The sequence below is a fragment of the Haliaeetus leucocephalus genome, unplaced genomic scaffold (assembly GCF_000737465.1).
Source record: "Haliaeetus leucocephalus isolate CR32 unplaced genomic scaffold, Haliaeetus_leucocephalus-4.0 Scaffold626, whole genome shotgun sequence".
NCBI lineage: Eukaryota > Metazoa > Chordata > Aves > Accipitriformes > Accipitridae > Haliaeetus > Haliaeetus leucocephalus.
In genome coordinates, this window is record NW_010973062.1 from 3,984,788 (window position 1) to 4,003,246 (window position 18,459).

The 18,459-nt window shown below is 37.7% G+C and overlaps 1 protein-coding gene across 4 annotated transcripts in view; it reads left to right on the top strand.

Moving 5' to 3' along the window:
- TPP2 (tripeptidyl peptidase II) overlaps window positions 1-18,459 on the top strand; it is a 56,754-nt gene that overhangs the window by 30,455 nt on the left and 7,840 nt on the right. For 2 of the 4 annotated variants that reach the window (XM_010578303.1, XM_010578304.1), the window contains exons 20-28: window positions 293-389; window positions 653-790; window positions 2,628-2,872; window positions 3,077-3,155; window positions 5,073-5,111; window positions 12,552-12,703; window positions 12,799-12,895; window positions 13,800-13,930; window positions 15,226-15,433. In XM_010578303.1, coding sequence (XP_010576605.1) covers window positions 293-389; window positions 653-790; window positions 2,628-2,872; window positions 3,077-3,155; window positions 5,073-5,111; window positions 12,552-12,703; window positions 12,799-12,895; window positions 13,800-13,930; window positions 15,226-15,433 — 1,186 coding nt within the window. The remainder of the gene's footprint in view (window positions 1-292; window positions 390-652; window positions 791-2,627; window positions 2,873-3,076; window positions 3,156-5,072; window positions 5,112-12,551; window positions 12,704-12,798; window positions 12,896-13,799; window positions 13,931-15,225; window positions 15,434-18,459) is intronic. The other 2 variants (XM_010578306.1, XM_010578307.1) reach the window with 1 other exon arrangement.

Below are 18,459 nucleotides of genomic sequence, written 5' to 3' on the forward strand. Positions count from 1 at the left end.
CCCCCCCTTTTTTAATGGCCTTTAATTTTGATCATTTAGACATGCTTGCTAAGTTCTATTGTCTTCTTCCTTTGGCAGTGTCTGTAATGTTACTAAACCTTGTTTTCAAACTGACGTTCATTTTAACTGAGGAATTTATGCTGCCTGGATAGTTATATTTTCAGAGATGTTGTTGCATGTGCTGAATTCAGTTGTACTTCAGAATATGCTTCTGCTTAAGCAAGACAAATTTTGATAGAGGATACATGTTTCTTAAGAGCACCTTCTGTTGTTTTTTGTTGTTTAACTGCAGACCAGTGAGTGCAAAAATAAAACCTTTGGGCTCCAGAGATATTTTACCAAATAATCGTCAACTATATGAAATGATTTTGACCTATAACTTCCATCAGGTAAGGGTTATGGGTGGTTGGTTTTTTAAAAGTTGTTAATAAATACAGCATGTTTTCTAAACCCAGTAACTAGCTTTCTGTCAGAAATGAGGTCTAGATTCACACTCTAGACTCTCTACAGTCAAAATTCTGATTTGGTTCTCTTTAGGAGCTACTGTTGCTTGAAATGGGCTTTACTTCAGGTATCCTTTTGAATATGTGTGTAAGGACTGTACTTGTTTTATTCAATACTGTATTAAATGTTTTGACCTTTCTTTTAATAGCCTAAGAGTGGGGAAGTAACTCCAAGCTGTCCACTTCTTTGTGAATTGTTGTACGAATCTGAATTTGATAGTCAACTTTGGATTATTTTTGACCAGAACAAAAGACAAATGGGTTCAGGAGATGCCTATCCGCACCAGGTACAGAGTAATGGATTTATTTTGCCTTCTGTTTTCTGCACAGTGTGAAAATTTACATTCTTTTTCACCTCCCAGGCCTGCTGTTAGCTCCTAACATTTCCTGATGCATAGGTATAATGGTTTTATATCTTCACAAGAAGACAGGTTCAGCAGTGATACATTTGTATGAAAAAAATAATGACAAGTTTGTTTCCATGAAATAGAACACTATGATTTTTTTTTTCCCTTCCAAGGAAGGAGAAAGAGTTATGGTGTGTTTTATTTCTACAAAAAGCTGTTAACTTGTGATTTCTTGTGATTTTGACTGGTGCTTCTCAAGAAGTGAATTGAAGTTCTTGTCTTTATATTTGGTTTTTTTACAAAGGTGATACCTTGAACTTTTCTATTTAAGATGGAAAGGATCCATTATTTTTTTCTGTAGTCTGACTTGTCTGCTGATAGATCAGAGGCTTCTGTATCCATGAAGGTTGTCTTCTGTGCTGTTCATGTCTTCAAACAGCCTTTTAAATGCTACAGCTCGGTTTACTTCCTGTTGCTGTCTTTCAGAAGGAGTTTTGGGGGTTTTTTTGCACAAGACTTGTAGATACTGTACCCTCTGTGGGTATCTCTTTCTGCTGGAACAGACTGTGTGTCTGGATTGGGGGGGGGGAATAAAAAAAAAAAGGAAAAAAGCATAAGGGAAACATTTTCCATAGTTTTGGGGTTTTCAACTATTTTTTACTAATCTAAAATCACAGTTGAACTTCAGTGTAATGTTTATTTTGATAGATTGATCATTCTGGAAGTGTACAGAAGATCAACTTTAAAGCACGTCTTTTGAATCTTAGAAATGAATTTCAGAAATTGCATTATTTAAACTTCTATTCCTTAACCTGCATTTTTAAGGTGCTATAAAATCTAAAAATCACCAAAGTAGTCTGTTACTTACAAGTGGTAGACCACCGTGCTGTAAATCTCTGGTGTTGTGCATCATAGAACAATTCTAAAGCAATTCAAAATTATTTAATCTAGGAAGAAATACCAACAGGAAGCATGACTCCCTAACCCAGAAGAGGGAGATTCTGGGAGCAGGGTAGTTCTGAATTATTGTCCCTTTGTACTTAGGGCTGCCTTTTGTACTATAGCAGCACCAGAAATGAAACTTAGCATGCTACTGTTCAAAACATCCACATGGTGCCCTTTTAGGTTGATAGAAATGAAAGAATGTCTTCAAAACTAAGAATTTGAGAGTCTGCTTTTTTTGTTTTGGGTTTTTTTGGGGGTGTGTTTTGTTTGTGGGGGTAAGGGGTTTAATAAATGGAGATGTTATCTGCATATTCCTAACTGAACGTATAAAAAGCTCAGGGCAAACAGTCTGTCAGCTCTTTAAACCGCAGCCTTAAATCTCACAGGAATACTGGGTCCTTCAGTGTGAAAGCTGGTACAATCTTGGAGACCATAGAAGATAATCTTGTGATTAAACCACAGAGCACCCAGAGTTACATAGTAAACTGAAAGTGTATCAAGGCAGATCTGCTAGATGTTTTGAACTGAAAGGTTAGCAAGAATTCTGATTATTATTTGAGCAGTTAATACAGTGCTACAATAAGAACAAATGATGTCAGCCTATATTGTGGTCTGAAAACTTTTTTTTTTTGGTCAATCCAAAATGTGTTTTGGCTGCTATCAAGTGTTGCAAGCACTCTGTTTTCAGGAGATTCCAAAACTAAGCAATATAGCATATTTTAAATGGCTAGAGCTATATGGATCAAGAAGGACATGACAGTGTTATTTCTGGGTTTCTTTGTGAATGCCGAAGTATTTAATCTCGACATTTATGAGAACTTCTTTCTTTCAGTATTCTGTGAAACTGGAAAAAGGAGATTACACTATTCGGTTACAAATTCGTCACGAACAGAACAGTGAGCTGGATCGCATCAAAGACCTTCCATTTATTGTTTCTCACAGGTTGTCTAGTACCTTGAGCTTAGATATTTATGAAAACCATAGCCTTGCTCTCTTAGGGAAGAAGAAATCCAACAGTTTGACATTACCACCAAAACACAGTCAGCCATTCTTTGTTACATCTCTGCCTGATGACAAGTAAGTTATTGAAGTCCTGTTTTTCTCATCTACATCTAACCAGCTGCCTCTGCACCTAACTAAAATGATACTTTGATAGTGTCTACCTGTTTAGGCTTGGTAATTCCTCTTGTGTTGCTCTTTCGCTGTTTGGGTTCTGTATTGTAGTCCCCATGGAACATTAATGAACCTTGTTTTAACACTGAACTTCCTTTCTTTGAATAGAATACCTAAAGGAGCAGGACCAGGATGTTATCTTGCAGGAGCTCTTACATTGTCTAAAACAGAACTTGGAAAGAAAGCTGTGAGTATTTGAAATGGATGATGGCTTCTTTTCCTGAAACTTTTGAAGCGAGTAAATGGCATGCCAGGAAGTGCTGTATTTCATGATTTTAGTACTTTAAAGAGCACTAGGTTGAGTAACATAACACGTTTTAGAAGCAGTTGTTTCATTATAAAGTCAGAGTAACTTCTAAGTAGTTCTATTTTTATTTTCATCTTATAATTTCAAATTTAATCACATTTTCTAAATTTTTAATTCAAATTTTTTCACTCTGAACCCTTGTATTTCTAGAAGCAACTGCTTTTTTGTTGGTGTGGAGCCTTTAAAAGTGATTTTGTGTAATTGCCTAGCTTAGTATAATTTTTGAATGAAAAAATATGTGCATTTGTATTGTTTTGTGCATGTGGGTTCTGTAATAAACAGCTATACTCTTCCTTGCATGCATACAATTTTCAGCAAAAATATGTGCTTTCTTAACACCTACATTTTACTGTTACAACGTAATAGGAATTTGCTGACTCAAATGCATAAGCAGATATTCTTACGTGCTGCACACTGATGTTGTCAACCACTAATACGACTGTATGCTCCAACAGAATGATGTAAGGTCTCTGTATGTGATGCTACAAAAAAGCTGTAGGGGTTTTTTTTGCTTATAGTGCAGCATCCTGTAAAAGCTGGTTTCTAACTTGTATGAATCTGTAGTGAAACAGTGATTATAGTAACCAGATCACTCTTGTGTGTATCTGGTGCTAAGGTATTTAGAAGATTCACTTAGCTATTTTTAAATAGATGGCAAAGCTGAGAATAAATTTGAATCAGTCCTGGTGATTGTTAGTATTTAGAGGTAGTTCATCTATGTCCGTATATCACTGGATGTGGCTGAACAACATGTATAAAACTAGAATATGTTTTCATAGAACGTAAGTTTCTGTGAGTAGGTGGGCACATACCTTTAGATCTTGTTGAATAGAAAAGTTTAGTTCATTCAGTCTGATTTGGTTGTAGGTAGTACTTTGGGGGCAGATTGCATATAACTGTAGGTTAGATAATGACTGTTGGGAGAATTTATCAATGAGGAAAAACCCAGTCACTAAGAACTCTAAAATACTTAGCTTTATATTTCTTTGTGATTCCTGCAAGGTTGCAAGTATACTTTTATGAAATCCACGGTAAATCCTTTACAGTAGTGTAGTATAGTTTTCCTAACTTGCATTCTGCACTTCTTTGAACTATTGGTTTTAATTCTTGTCTTATCTTACTTTAAAACCAGACTAAGTGGTTATACACAGTGATTTCTGGGATGGGAAGTAGGAGGTAGGTAGGTATTGCCTGTCAAATTTCATGTGATGAAGAATACTTAAGAGCTTACACAGAGAAAAATTCTAGCTGAGGCGTGTCTCATGTCATAGTCTAAGGCATTACTGTTATGGTCATATTTCACTGGAAAAAGCATGGTATCAAATAGCATCAGATACTTTCTGCTGCCTTTAGTGAACGTTGATATGTACCAGGAGACAAAAAAGGAGGACTAGGTAGCAAAGTTGTCTCTAGGTCAGCAAGTAGATTGAATGTGAGGGAAAATGTTATCTAATTTCTGTATATTTATTGTGAAATAGAACAATGCCACTAAACAGTCAAAATCTAAAATCTACACTTTTGAGGTTGAATTTCTGTAATTTATTAATTTAAGCTAAGTGGTTAACAACACTTGCTTGTCTTACAGGAATAATGGACTGTATACACAATAATGCATTGTTTTATTAATTTTTAAAACCTGAAAGAGCATGCTTTAAGAGCATGTTTGATCATAGATGTGACTCTCTAGAAGTTTAAAAATCTGTAGGTTGAAAGTATAACCATAATTGTACAGAGAAGGTGTCTCCATCCTGTGTGGTGTGTGCATGTTTTCTTACAGTATGTTATTCTAACTCCCAGGGGCAGTCTGCAGCAAAGCGACAAGGAAAATTTAAAAAGGTACTGAATGTTAGTTTTTGAAAAAGATATACTTAAGTCTTTTTGCATATGACTTAAAGAATTTGTCTACCAGTATTGGTTTTTAATTTGTCTTCCTCATCTACCTTCTTAGTCCGGAGTTATTTACTTCAGCATCTTAAGTATGTCTACTGGTAGAATTGACAAAACACTACTGTAATACAAAGCTGAGAGGCACGTGAGCATCTGGATACTTCTGCAATAAGTGCTGTAAAAATGCATGTGGTGATTAGTGGTCTGTAATTTTTGTTTTTATGAAATACTTGGGAATCTTCAGTGTCTGTGGTCAAGATTTTCTGTGGCAAGTGTTTCTGCCTATTCTATTCTGTCTGCACATTGAGACCTGAATATGAACCGAACACTTTGATGTAGAATTGAATATCTAGCTTTATACCAAGCCTACTGAATTGAGAGCTGGCTTCATTACAGTTTTAAAAAACGTATTGCAGCAAGAAGTTTTTTCTTAGGAGGGACAGACTTGATTGAAAAGTCTCTCAATTCATGATTCTACTCAAGTTTAATATAACCCATTATAGGCTAAAGCTTAAACAGTGGTGTAGCAGGTAGTAGAATTTACAGAAAGAATTTTGGAGCATGTATAAGATATTTCGCGTAGGGAGTGAATGACTTTTAACATAGCAGTGTTTAATAATGTGCTTTCTCATATTTTTACATTAGTTAATACAATATTCTGCCAGCAGTCAGAGACTGAAACAGTCTTTATAAAAAACCCCAAAACTATTTTAATAGGCTACCTTTATAAGGCTACTGGCTTTTTTTTCTTGTTTTGTTCTTAAGCTGTAAGGCTATTTACATTCTTTTGTTTTCAAGGTACTGTGTTCTGGAGTGACATGCAAATTAGTCAGGATTCTTGTTAGAAATAAGGCATGAGAATTATGAATAGCACATTTTATTGCTGTAATCTGTTATTTTGTTAAGTGAGCTGGTAACTGAGCCTGCTAACTTAGTCTGGTCTTGGTGTAATAACTATGTGGGAATGTGATTAGGCTTTACAGGAAGGATTTTAATGCGCGTTGCTGCAATTTTATTTTCATACTGCATCTGAAAATTATGCACATCACTTTTAGAAAGGATTTAAAATCCCACGTGAATGTGCGGCTTCCTGATGAATAGGGTATAAAATATTCACTAAGTGAATCTCTAACAAGGGAGTTAACTCTAATTGTCATTTAATTTGCATAACAATCTATTAAACAGATCCAAGAGGTTGCTTGTTCTGTTTTTTTATTTTGTTTTTAGAACGGAGATTTGTGTTCAGATCTGAGCAGTATACCCACCTAAGCCAAAATAAAAACTGTTGTTCTTGATACTTCCACCTACTGTTCATCAGAGGCATTAGTGTACTAGCAGCAAATAAAACAGTCTTTCAGAGCATTGATCCATAAGACCTCCATTAATTAATATATTTTTCTAAGAATGCAACTCTGAGGGCTTCCTAGTTTACAAGTTTTGAATATTTACCCTGTCCTGTCATAAGTTTAACATGCAGTTAAGATGTTTTCCAGCATGGAAAACATGTTCATATATTTCTTTTGTGATGCAGTCAGTCAAAAAGGTATGTGTAGATTCTTCATATTTTTCGCAGACAAGTCTAGGCCCTCTTGTAGGATGAGGAGTGTTAATTTACAAGTCCCACTTTTATTATGTGTGTGGTTTTTTGTTCTGATACTGGTGACTAGTCTCTGGACAGCTTTTTGTTGTTGTTTGAGGAGGGAGGGAACTTGTTAGCTTACACCTATGTGCATAACACTACCAGAAATCCAGGGTGGGCATTTCTAGTTGTATGAAAGTACTTTTGTTGTCACAGAATGGCTGAGGCTGGAAGGGACCTCTGGAGGTCATCTGGTCCAACCCCTCTGCTGGAGCAGGGTCTCCTAGAGCTAGTTTCCCAGGACTATGCCCAGATGACTTCTGAATATCTCCAAGGGTGGAGACTACACAACCTCTCTGGGCAACCTGTGCCCAGTGTTCAGTCACCCCCACCGTGAAAAAGTGTTTCCTGATGTCCAGAGGGAACCTCCTGTGTTTCTATGTTTGGCCATTGCCTCTCGTCCTGTCACTGGGCACCACTGAAAAGAGTCTGGACTTCTCTTTATGCCCTCCCTTACAGGTATTTACACAGATTGATGAGATCAACCCCTAAATGCCCCCCACCCTTTCACCCCCCAAATGCCTTCTCCGGACTGAACAGTCCCAGCTTTCTCAGCCTTTCCTCATAGGAGAGATGTTCCAGTCCATCATCTTTGTGGACCTTCACTGGACACAGTACTCCAGGTGTGGCCTCACCAGTGCAGATGAGAGAAGAATCATCTCTCTCAACCTGCTGGTAGTGTGTCTAATGCAGCCCAGGATACCACTGGCCCTCTTTGCTGCAAGGGCACATTGCTGGCTTATGTTCAAGCTGGTGTCCACGAGGACCCCCAGGTCCTTTCCTGCCAAGCTGCTGTGCTTGGAGTTGTTGTTCTCCAGGTGCAAGACTTTGCAGTTCTCCTTGCTGAACTTCATGAGGTTCCTGTCTGCCTGTTCCTCCAGCCTGTCGAGGTCCCTCTGGATGGCAGCATGACCCTCTGGCATATCAGCCACTCCTCCCAGTTTGGTGTCATCTGCAGACTTGCTGAGGGTGGACTCTGCCCCATCACCCAGATCATTCATGAGGATGTTGAACAGGATTCGATCCAGTATTGACCTCTGGGGTACACCAGTAGTTACTGGCCTCCAACTGTGTGCCACTGATCACCACTCTCTGGGCCTGGCCATTCAGCAGGTTTCAATCCACCTGACTGCTCATCCAGCCCATACTTTGACAGCTTTTCTATTTTCCATGAAAGCAGTTTAAGGTTATGTCAGGAAATAACAGCCTAATTTTCCAAAGAAGATAGTTAATTCTTTTATAACCGGACAAAAATGTCAATGGGTTCTTTCCACAGAATAAGTAGGTGTCTTTGTTTTACTAGATGCATACAGCAGAATTACATGCCTGCTCAAAGAGCTATTCTAGGGAACTTAATTTTATCTTAAAAAAAAAAAACAAAAAACAAACAAAACCCCAAACAACCTTGGGCATGGGTTTTACTTAATGTCTTCCTGTCTTCAGGAAGAAAAAAATAAATCCTTTCTCTCCGATTACTGAACCTGTGATATGTATGAAGTCCAGAATTCAGTGATGTTTTTCCTTTGAACTGATCCCCACTGAAGTAGGGAGTGCCGTACTGTCATGGCTTGGGAAGCTGATGTACCCTTTGAAGTCCCCTTGTGTCGTGGTTTAACCCCAGCCAGCAGCTAAGCACCACGCAGCCGCTCACTCACTCCCCCCCCATCCAGTGGGATGGGGGAGAAAATCGGGAAAAGAAGTAAAACTCCTGGGTTGAGATAAGAACGGTTTAATAGAACAGAAAAGAAGAAACTAATAATGATAATGATAACACTAATAAAATGACAACAGTAGTAATAAAAGGATGGAAATGTACAAATGATGTGCAGGGCAATTGCTCACCACCCGCCGACCGACACCCCGCCAGTCCCCGAGTGGCGATTCCCTGCCCCCCCCACTTCCCAGTTCCTAAACTAGATGGGACGTCACATGGTATGCAATACACTGTTGGCCAGTTTGGGTCAGGTGCCCTGGCTGGGCATGAGAAGCTGAAAAATCCTTGACTCTAGTCTAAACACTACTGAGCAACAACTGAAAACATCAGTGTTATCAACATTCTTCCCATACTGAACTCAAAACATAGCGCTGTACCAGCTACTAGGGAGACAGTTAACTACATCCCAGCTGAAACCAGGACACCTTGGTCTCTAATGGGGAGGCATGTGCTAAACAACTGTGAAAAACAAATTGGTTCTAGGTACCTTTTTTCTTTCACAACCTAACTTTTGTAATGCAGGTACAATCTGATTATTTTTTTCCCATTGTCTCCAAGTTTTGTCCTCAACTTAGTTAGAATGAAAACAGATTATTGACTTTTTCTAGTCTGTTAGAATAAATTTTTTGTTGTTTTACATAATGCAGCTTTTGAACAGCAACATGTAACAAAGGATAGAAAATTTCTACATCTTTCTCCCTACTCTGCCATCCTTTCCTCCAATTTGAAGCAAGAAATGCATTATGCAGATATTGATGAGTACCAGTGGAAGACTAATAAATACCATTGTGAAGTCAAATGTAAAAGGATTACTTTGAGCATTAAGACACTATCCCTGTTTAATCAGGAGGCCTTCAAATATAGGATGAAGTACATGTCTGATTTAATTTTGTGTAAGCCTGGCTGGTGACCTCAAGAAACTTCATTCATTTTCAATTAAATAAGAGTATTGCTGTAAGAATGAGCAGCACTGCACAAATTGTATGCATCTGAAAGTAGATACAAATTCCATATGCACATTCAACTCTGTGTGTATGCAGATGTGTATTCGATTTATTAAGTGGAAAATGAGACCTGCGATGTGTTCCTTCAAGGAGCTTTTTCCTGTGGTTAGTTATGCTGTGAACACTTTAAAGTACAAATAACAGTAGTTTGTATGTCTTTTCCACATAAAGTACCAGAAGTTGAATCACTGGACAGAAATCTAAATTTAAGTCTGTAAACAAAATTAAGTTAACTGCTAATTAAGCTCTTAAAAGGAGGTGACTGTTTTGAGGGCATTGTGCTTGTTTATGTATGCAGTTTGTAGTTCTAGTAAACTCACTGAGGCTTATCAAACTGTGCACAGAGTACGCTGACCAAAGTCCGTGTCCTATACACTTCCAAAGTTTTTATTACTGCTTTATTTTTTTAGAGGATAAACAAAGGGCAACTTTCTCATTAATTTGAAAGTTTCCTTAAAGTCATTTTTTCAACAGATAACATGCTCGCTCGCTGCCTTTCTCTGTCTATAGCTGTATATCTTTTTATAGGCATATATCGAATTAAATCTAGTACGCTACTCTAGCAATTCTGTTGCTGTGTAACAAGAGTGAAATATGAATAAGAAAACAGGTTAAAGCACTGAATTGCGAAGAGTTGCCTTTCTTCACCTTAATCTCTAATGATGAATGTTTCTATAGTGGCAATGACAGTGTCATTCTGGGATCTTCTAGTATCTAGGGGGTTGCCAAGTTTTCCGCATGATGCTAGTGTTTACAGACAGAATAGAGACGAGAAAGAAGCCTTCAGTTCATCTTATGGTCTTGTGATAGTTTAGTTAAATGTGAGATAAGCACCTAAACCTTATTTATCCCATGAAATAAGTTTGATGTCTGTAGAGAAGAGAGTGCCTCTCTGTAAGCTCTTTTGAAAAAGGGAGGGTGCCTAGGTCTGAAACTCATTGTTTTCCTTTCAGTGGTCATAGCTTGTAATGCTTACAGAAACTCATGAGACCAAAAGCGCCTAGCTGAGAGAATGGGGAGATGATGTTTTAACTGTTGATGGTTTAGCTACATAGAATTAGTCTCTTAAACGAAAGTGTTCATCCACAGAAGTGGGATCTTGTTAATCTAATTACTCTTGGTTTGAAGCTTAAACCAGAGTAGTAGAGCCTTCTCATATAGACAAGGCTTGAGAATGCGGAGGCCATTTAGGTACATGACTCCAAACATATGTTGCCACTTAAGATCAAAGAGGACTTTCAAGAAGGAAATCCTGAAATATTAGAAGAATATTTCTAGGAAGGCAGGTTTATTTCTTAGGAAAGTATTAGTCTCAATAGAGGATGTCTTTTAAAAAACACTGTAAACTACTGATTCAGATTTTTGTACTGAACTAACTTCTTAGGAATCTTAAAATGCTTGGTTTGCTTTAACGAACACGTTGTTGCTGTCTACCATTCTAATTATCTTAGCCAGCCCCATACCATGTTCCTGACTTGTGTATCATCCTCCACTACATGTGCTTGGCTCCATGACCCGTTTTGTCATGCTCTGACCTGGGTCTTGCTGAAGTCTTATTTAGGTGTAGTGCCTGGTCATGTGCTTCATATTTGAAATGCATGTGTGCAGGATAGTTCCTGTGACAGCTATGCTTTAATGTAGACTGAAAAAATTTTTCTAAGGGAATATTGATGTCACTTTCTCTTACCAGTATTGTTTTCAGTAACCCATAGCAAGCTGCTGGTCTGCTTGAACTATCAGTTCAAATTAAATTGTTCTGAGTCAATGTTCTTGAGTAGTGTCAGAAGTGTAGTGTTGAAGTCTGTTATTACGAGGTTACGCATAGCAGTTTCTAACAGTCACCTTTTTACTCACTGTTTAAGTAACCTGAAATAACTCCGTCTTGTGCAGAAGTTTTCATTTCATTACGCAACACTGACCTGGTTTATCGGAAACATGTTCCCACAAATGTATTTTGGAATAATTGGTATGAATAATTAAACTGCCACAGCAGTTGAGCATGCAACACAATATTTTGCACAATATTGCAACAGAGTAATGGTATCTTAACCATTAACTTAAGTGGTCCTCTCTGTGAAATATGCTACATATAAAATAACAGGACAGGTGCCCTCACTGCTTGGGCAGAGGTTTTTTGAAAAATTGCAACATTAAAACCAAAACCAACAAAACAACCTCCCCCAGCAATTGTAATGTTTTAGAAGCAGTGACTGAAATCTAATGCTGGCTTATTTGCAAATTTATATGTAAATCATCTTAGGAAATGGACTTCAGAGCATGGTCCGAGATCAGTTAGGATTTTCTTTTTAAATTGCGGTAGCTGACTTTCTCATGGTAATTGTTGACTAGTGTAGCATGAACTCAAATTATAGTGATATTTCTATGCTAGCATATAGGGTTTAAAAAAAAAAAATCTTGCTGTTGTGTCTACTTAATTTGAGCACAGATACAGGTGAAACTGGGAAGTCTGTAGGAGCAAACTGGAAAACAGTTGACTGTGGATGCATCAGCTAATTCAGTAAGCACATGGAAGAAATACTGTCTCAGGAGGAATAAACAAGTGTATCATATGGCATGATTCATGTTTATGCTACTGTGGTATTATTTTTTAGAAATCAGCCATCTTTATTCATTTGTTTATTGCCAGGTTTGTAGGATAGGATCTCTAACTGATTTTTTTCCTTTGCCTTTTAACCAAGTTATTTGCTTTTTTATAAACAAACAAAAAACCCCCACCCTTTTGATTCCCTAATATTATGTAAAATTATACAAATACAAAAATGTCAAACTTGCTAAATTTTAGGCTTTCTTGTCTTACACCGTGTGCTGTTTTAATATTTACATCCTTGCATTGCTTAAAATAAAAAGTTAAAGCAGTTCCTGAATTCTTAATGACTAATACTTTTGCTCTCAGAATCCTTACTCTGTATGTGTAGCTCAGGGTAGTTGCTTGCTATGATTTAGCTTTTATATAGCATCAGAAAAAAGTGTACTGTATCCCTCTCAGTATGTCTCTCTTTTCCCACCTCCAGGATGTCCTTACTGTTCACTATCATCTGATACCATCACCATCAAAAAGTAAAAATGGCAGCAAAGAGAAAGAAAGAGAACAAGAAAAAGAAAAAGATGTAAAAGAAGAATTTGCTGAAGCTTTAAGAGATCTAAAAATACAATGGATGACCAAGTATGTCTGCTGTCATGACTACACAAGCTTGAAGCAGCTGTACAAAAAAAATAACCAGGATCTGTACTTTCATGCTATGTCCTCCTCTCTTCTAGGCTGGATACCACTGACATGTATAATGAATTGAAAGAAGCGTTTCCTAATCATCTTCCATTGTATGTTGCAAGACTTCATCAGCTGGATTCTGAAAAGGTTATTTATCTCTTTTTAAACTTGGTTTGTCTCAATACATCCATGTAGCCTAAATAACTGAATCTTTCTTCATACATGTTTGGTCTTCAAGTGACTGCAGCAGCTGTACTCAGTACTATAAAGCAGAAATTCCTAATTAGATTGACAGCTGCCTCTGTAACTCACTGTCATTTACTTAATCTCACAGCAGAATGAAAGAAAGTATGCCTACCTATAGTATGTTTGCTTATCATTTACTCCGTGTTAAGTTAAACACGTTGGAAGTTGGAAGCCTAAATTGAGTTTAGGCTACAACGATATTATTCTAAATGGTGGTTACTGAAACAAACACACATCCCATTCTGCTCTTCTACTGGATTGGTAATTTCTTCTAGCAGAATTGCTCAGTTCAGACAACTGAGGATGGTAACCCCTTGAAATGACACAGCTAAATCCACCATCTGTCCTTGTCCTCAAAAAATGAGAGCCGTGAATAGAAAAGTTTACATATGTCTGCTTTTTTTGTTTATCTTGAAGATAAACAGCTTTGTGTATATGTCAGTAGCTTGAATATTTTTCTGTTTATTTGATTCTAATTTTATATTTATTTCTGAAATGAGTAACTGCTACCATTATTTAAGAAGATTAATTTGTACTGAAAGGTGGTTTTCTTTCTGTAAAGTCTGCATCTTACATATACCCACCTCATTTTACAGTTTGTTTTCAGTGAAATGGACTACATATGCGGGAAATCTTGATAATGCAAACTTCTTACCATTTTTTTAAAACAAAAAATTGGAGAAAGTGGAGAAAAGGACATGTTGAAATATTTCTGCATACCTTTGCAATTATCCTAGTGTTAGCAGAATCGACAATTGAGTAGTGTGATTTCATAGTGCTAAACACCTTTTTATTCTTCTTTTAGGAACGAATGAAAAGACTTGATGAAATTGTTGAAGCTGCAAATACTGTAATCTCTCATATTGATCAGACAGCATTAGCAGTATATTTTGCCATGAAGACTGATCCCAGGCCTGATGCAACTACTATAAAAAAGTACCTACCCAGTAAATAATTTTCTTGCATCCTATTTCTGTAATCTATGTACTTTGTCTCTGCTTATAGGAAATGGAATGACTACATAACCTTTTTGAATAACTTGTGTTATTTTTGGGGGCACAGGTAATTTCAAACTTGACTGCAAAATTATTTTATTCTCTTGCTATATCTCCAGAATGCAGGAACACTGAAACCTGCAAATTTTTTCTTAGAAATATTAAATAAAATAAACAAGGGTGCTTTCAGGACTTAAATGTGTCAGAAAAAATGGGGTACTAAGTTTTTGTATCAAGCTTAATATCAGATCAGAGCGACCATTAGAATATTGATATAGAGATGTTTTGAATGCTACCTGCCTTTTCATAATACTTTGCAACCTTTTGGATCTGTATTTGAAGACAAAATTGACAGTGGTCTAAGTAGTAACTGCTTGCAAAAGATTTAATTTGTGAAAAGCATGATGACCATACTTGTGCTTCAGAGTATTTTTGAGACCCGTTGTATTTCTTTAGTTTTAGACTGTTCCTCTGAATTACCAGTATATATCCTTAGGAATACAATATTTTGAAGGTGACACCCTAGTCTAGAGAATAACTAGTGGATTTCACAGTGTGTGGCATGGTGCTATTTTAGTCACAAATAGAGCAGCTGATTTGAAGATCAGGCCCTTAAAATGGAAGATGCGTATTTGTTGATTGTTTTAGATAAAATACTAGATTTCAGTTATAAAACTAGTCTGTCTGTTCTAGCTATCCTGAATATTTATGTATAGTTCTAGAATTGCTGGTATAAAAGCTATGATGTAATAAACTTCATTCTAAATGTTTCTTGGTAAGTTTACCCATTAGGTCATGTGGTTGAATCTAACATCTGAAATTGAGACCAGATTCAGTGGTGCTTTAAATGGGTGCAATTCCTTTGAAGTCAGCAGAATTGTATCTGCTTATGTTAGTGGTGGATTTGACTCTCTGTTTATAATGCCAGGAACTATAAAGCCATCTTTCTAGATGCTGGCTTACTCAGTTTTAGAATCCTGAGTTGCCCTTACCTTAAGATATCAAAGGCATTTCAGACTTAGAAGAATGATTGAGGTTGTTCTCTACAAAATTTTTACAATTAGTTTAATTTATAGTAAATAGCTATGCTTTAAAAATTATTTTTGTGCTTATTTTCATTTCGTGTGTACTAACTGCTGTAAACTTTTTAGCTTAAACTTAATACAGCACTGATTCTGTTCTTAATGAGGTATCTGCAAAAAGTCCTTAATATTTTTCATTCTGTTTTTTTTCTAGTGAAATGGAAAAACAGAAGAATACTTTAGTGGATGCACTTTGTCGAAAAGGAAGTGCGCTGGCTGACCAACTTCTTCATCTGCAGGCCCAAGAAGGGGCTGCTTCCAGCGATGCAGAAGGCAAAGATGAGGATCACGAGAGCTGCTCAGAAGCGTTGACGGAGACATTCTGGGAAACAACAAAATGGACTGATCTTTTTGACAGCAAGGTAAGACAGCAGAGCAGATTTTTTGTCTTTTGCATGTTGGGTTTTTTGATGGTTTCTCCTGGAATTATGCCCTGCCTTTGTGTGCACAGCCTCATGCATTCCTTCCTTCTACTTTTTCATGCCGTCCCCGTATGTTGTGCTTCCTTAATGACCTCTTTCCACAGAGGTTTTGCCAAGCCTGTCAAATTCATGGTAAGCCCATCTCTGTGCATGTGAACATAGAGGTTAAGGGAAGGGTGTAGGACAGTACCAGATTTCCATGAAAAAGCTACTTACTTTATTTGAATTGCTTTTTTCTGTACCTTTCAGGGAATATTTTTGATTAACCTCTACGCTGTTCTAGCTGTACACACACAGAAGTGTGCAGCATCCCTACTCTGTTCAGTCCTGCATTCTGTAGCCTCTTCACACTATGGACAAGAGAAGTTTTGTGTTTTGCTGTCAGTAATGTCTGTAGAGGTAAAGGAAGAAACCCTTGAAAATAATTACACTTACATATTTATTAACACAGATTTCCCTGTCATTTCAAGGTTCCTAATCCTGAGATTTAAGTTTTTGTCTGCTTCATTCAAGACAGCTATTCCAGAAGTGTTAAAAAAAAAAAAAAAAAAATCTATTGTAGGTGATTAGTTACATATCTTTTAATTCAAAGTTTATGACTTTGTATGTTTAACTGTTGAGTTATTGAGTATTAGTTAGTTTCTGTACTTAACTCTTGCATATGGCTGCATTTTAGTGGAAGATGAAGTGACCAATGTATTTGTTTATAATTCAGTTAAATTGCCAAAGCACTTCAGATAGTTACAAAAGCAAAGCTTTGAAATTAAAAAAAATTGCTTAATTTCCTCAACAGTAAATAATCTTCCTGGTAAGAACTTGTGTTTTAGCTGGAGGCCTGAACAAGAAGATTGATGGTTGTTACCCTCACTTTTTTTAATGTATATATTCTTGTACACCTACATCTTTTCAGCATTCCTTTTCTAATCTTTAACTGGTTATAATATCCTGTGGTAGCAGATTTTGTGCTTTAATCCTATTGTCTGGCACATGATATTCTTGCTGTCTATTTGTAAATACAGTACTGCATTTCAGTGTAGTGATCCCTCTGTCTTGATTTTTAAAGCTGATGAGAATAACTTCAGCATAAAAACTGCCAATACAGATGTCTTCTTGGGAGTTTATCGCTCTTTGCTACGCGTTATTTTCCCCAAGAAAGATATTGATTCCTGGCACCCTTGAGCTGTGTGCTTTGGGCCTGGAATGAGTAACTGATTTGAATTGCACAGACTGGGGGTTGAACCTGTCTCTTTGACTGCCTTAACCATGGATTTGTCTAAGTGCATATTGAGGTTTTGCTCTGAAAATTGATACTTCTGTATGGTTAAATTGGTATTGAAAAGCCAACAAAACTTTTTAGATTTTTGTAGCATTTCATATGGAAATAACTTCCATCCTGTTTACGCAGTATGTTTGTCTGCTTTTCCCTCTTGGTTTTACTAGTCAAATTGAAATCTAAACTGATTAACTGTTGTGATCCCTACGCAGCCACTTGCTCACTCCTCTGTAGTGGGATGTGGAAGAGAACTAGAAACATAAAAGTGAGAAAACTCATGGGTTGAGATGAAGACTGTTTAATAGGTAAAGCAAAAGCTGCATGTGCAAGCAAAGCAAACGCAGGAATTCATTCCCCACTCCCCATGGGCAGGCAGGAGTTCAGCCATCTCCAGGACAACAGGGCTCCATCACGCCTAACAGGGACGTGGGAAGACAAACACCATTGCTCTGAACGTCCCCCTTTCCTTCTTCCCCCAGCTTTATATGCTGAGTATGACATCCTATGGTGTGGGATGTCCCTTGGGTCAGTTGGGGTCAGCTGTCCCAGCTGTGTCCCCCCAACTCCTTGTGCCCCCCCAGCCTGCTTGCTGGTGGGGTGGGGGGAGAAGCAGAAAAGCCCTTGGCTCTGGGTAAGCACTGCTCAGCAGTAATGAAAACATCCCTGGGTTATCAACACTGTTATCAGCACAAATCCAAAACACAGCCCCATACCAGCTACTGTGGAGAAAATTAACTACATCCCAGCCAAAAGCAGTACATTGAGGATACTTTTAGCCCAGAAACATTCTGGAGTGCTGTGGGTATTTTAAGTGGGTGGCTTCTGAAAATGGAGAAAATGAGCCTGTTGTACTACATCCTAATGACCCCTGGGGTACATCTTTGTCCTGTGCTTTTCTGCAGCCTTTCTGTCCTGTACCCATACATAGACAGCCTCACTTACTCAGCCCTGCCTGGCCTGCATACAGTTTATCTTCTACGTTCTCTTGCTGCTGGACAAATTGCCCTATATCAGTACAGTTATGATTACTAGTATAAGTAGTATTACGAGGGCCACAGAGATAATTAAGGGACTGGAGCATCTGTCATAAGAGGATAGGCTGAGACTGTTTACCCTGGTGAAGAGAAAGTTCAAGGAGATTTTGTCTGTGTATAGATATGTGATGGGGGGAGTAAAGAAGATGGAGCCAGGCTCTTCCCAGTGGTTCCCAGTGACAGGACAAGAGGCAGTGGGCAGAAACTAAAACACAGGAACGTCTACTTAAGAAAAAGTTGAGGTTTGTTTTTTCTATGGGTGTGTGGGGTGGGGTTGTTTGGGGTTTTTTTTATTATGAGGGTGATCAAATGCTACAATGGGTTGCCTGGAGAGGTGGTGAAGTCTCAGTCCTTTCCTTGGAAGTAGTCAAAACTTAATTGGACATGATCCAGGGCAACCTGCTATAGATGGCCCTGCTTTGAGCAGGGGTGTTAGACTAGACGATCTCCAGAGCTGTCTTCAACCATTTTGTGATTCAGTGACTGCTTGGCAAGTAATTTATGTAGCTCTCTAGTTTCTTTGGTGGTTTTCTTCATGCTTTCTGTGATCTAGGAGCACGTATGTTGGTCAGTAATGATGTAGTGTTAGTTTTGCCAGCTATCAATTTAATGTATCTAAAGATCACACGATGGATGTATCCTCTCATCTCTCCCATGGT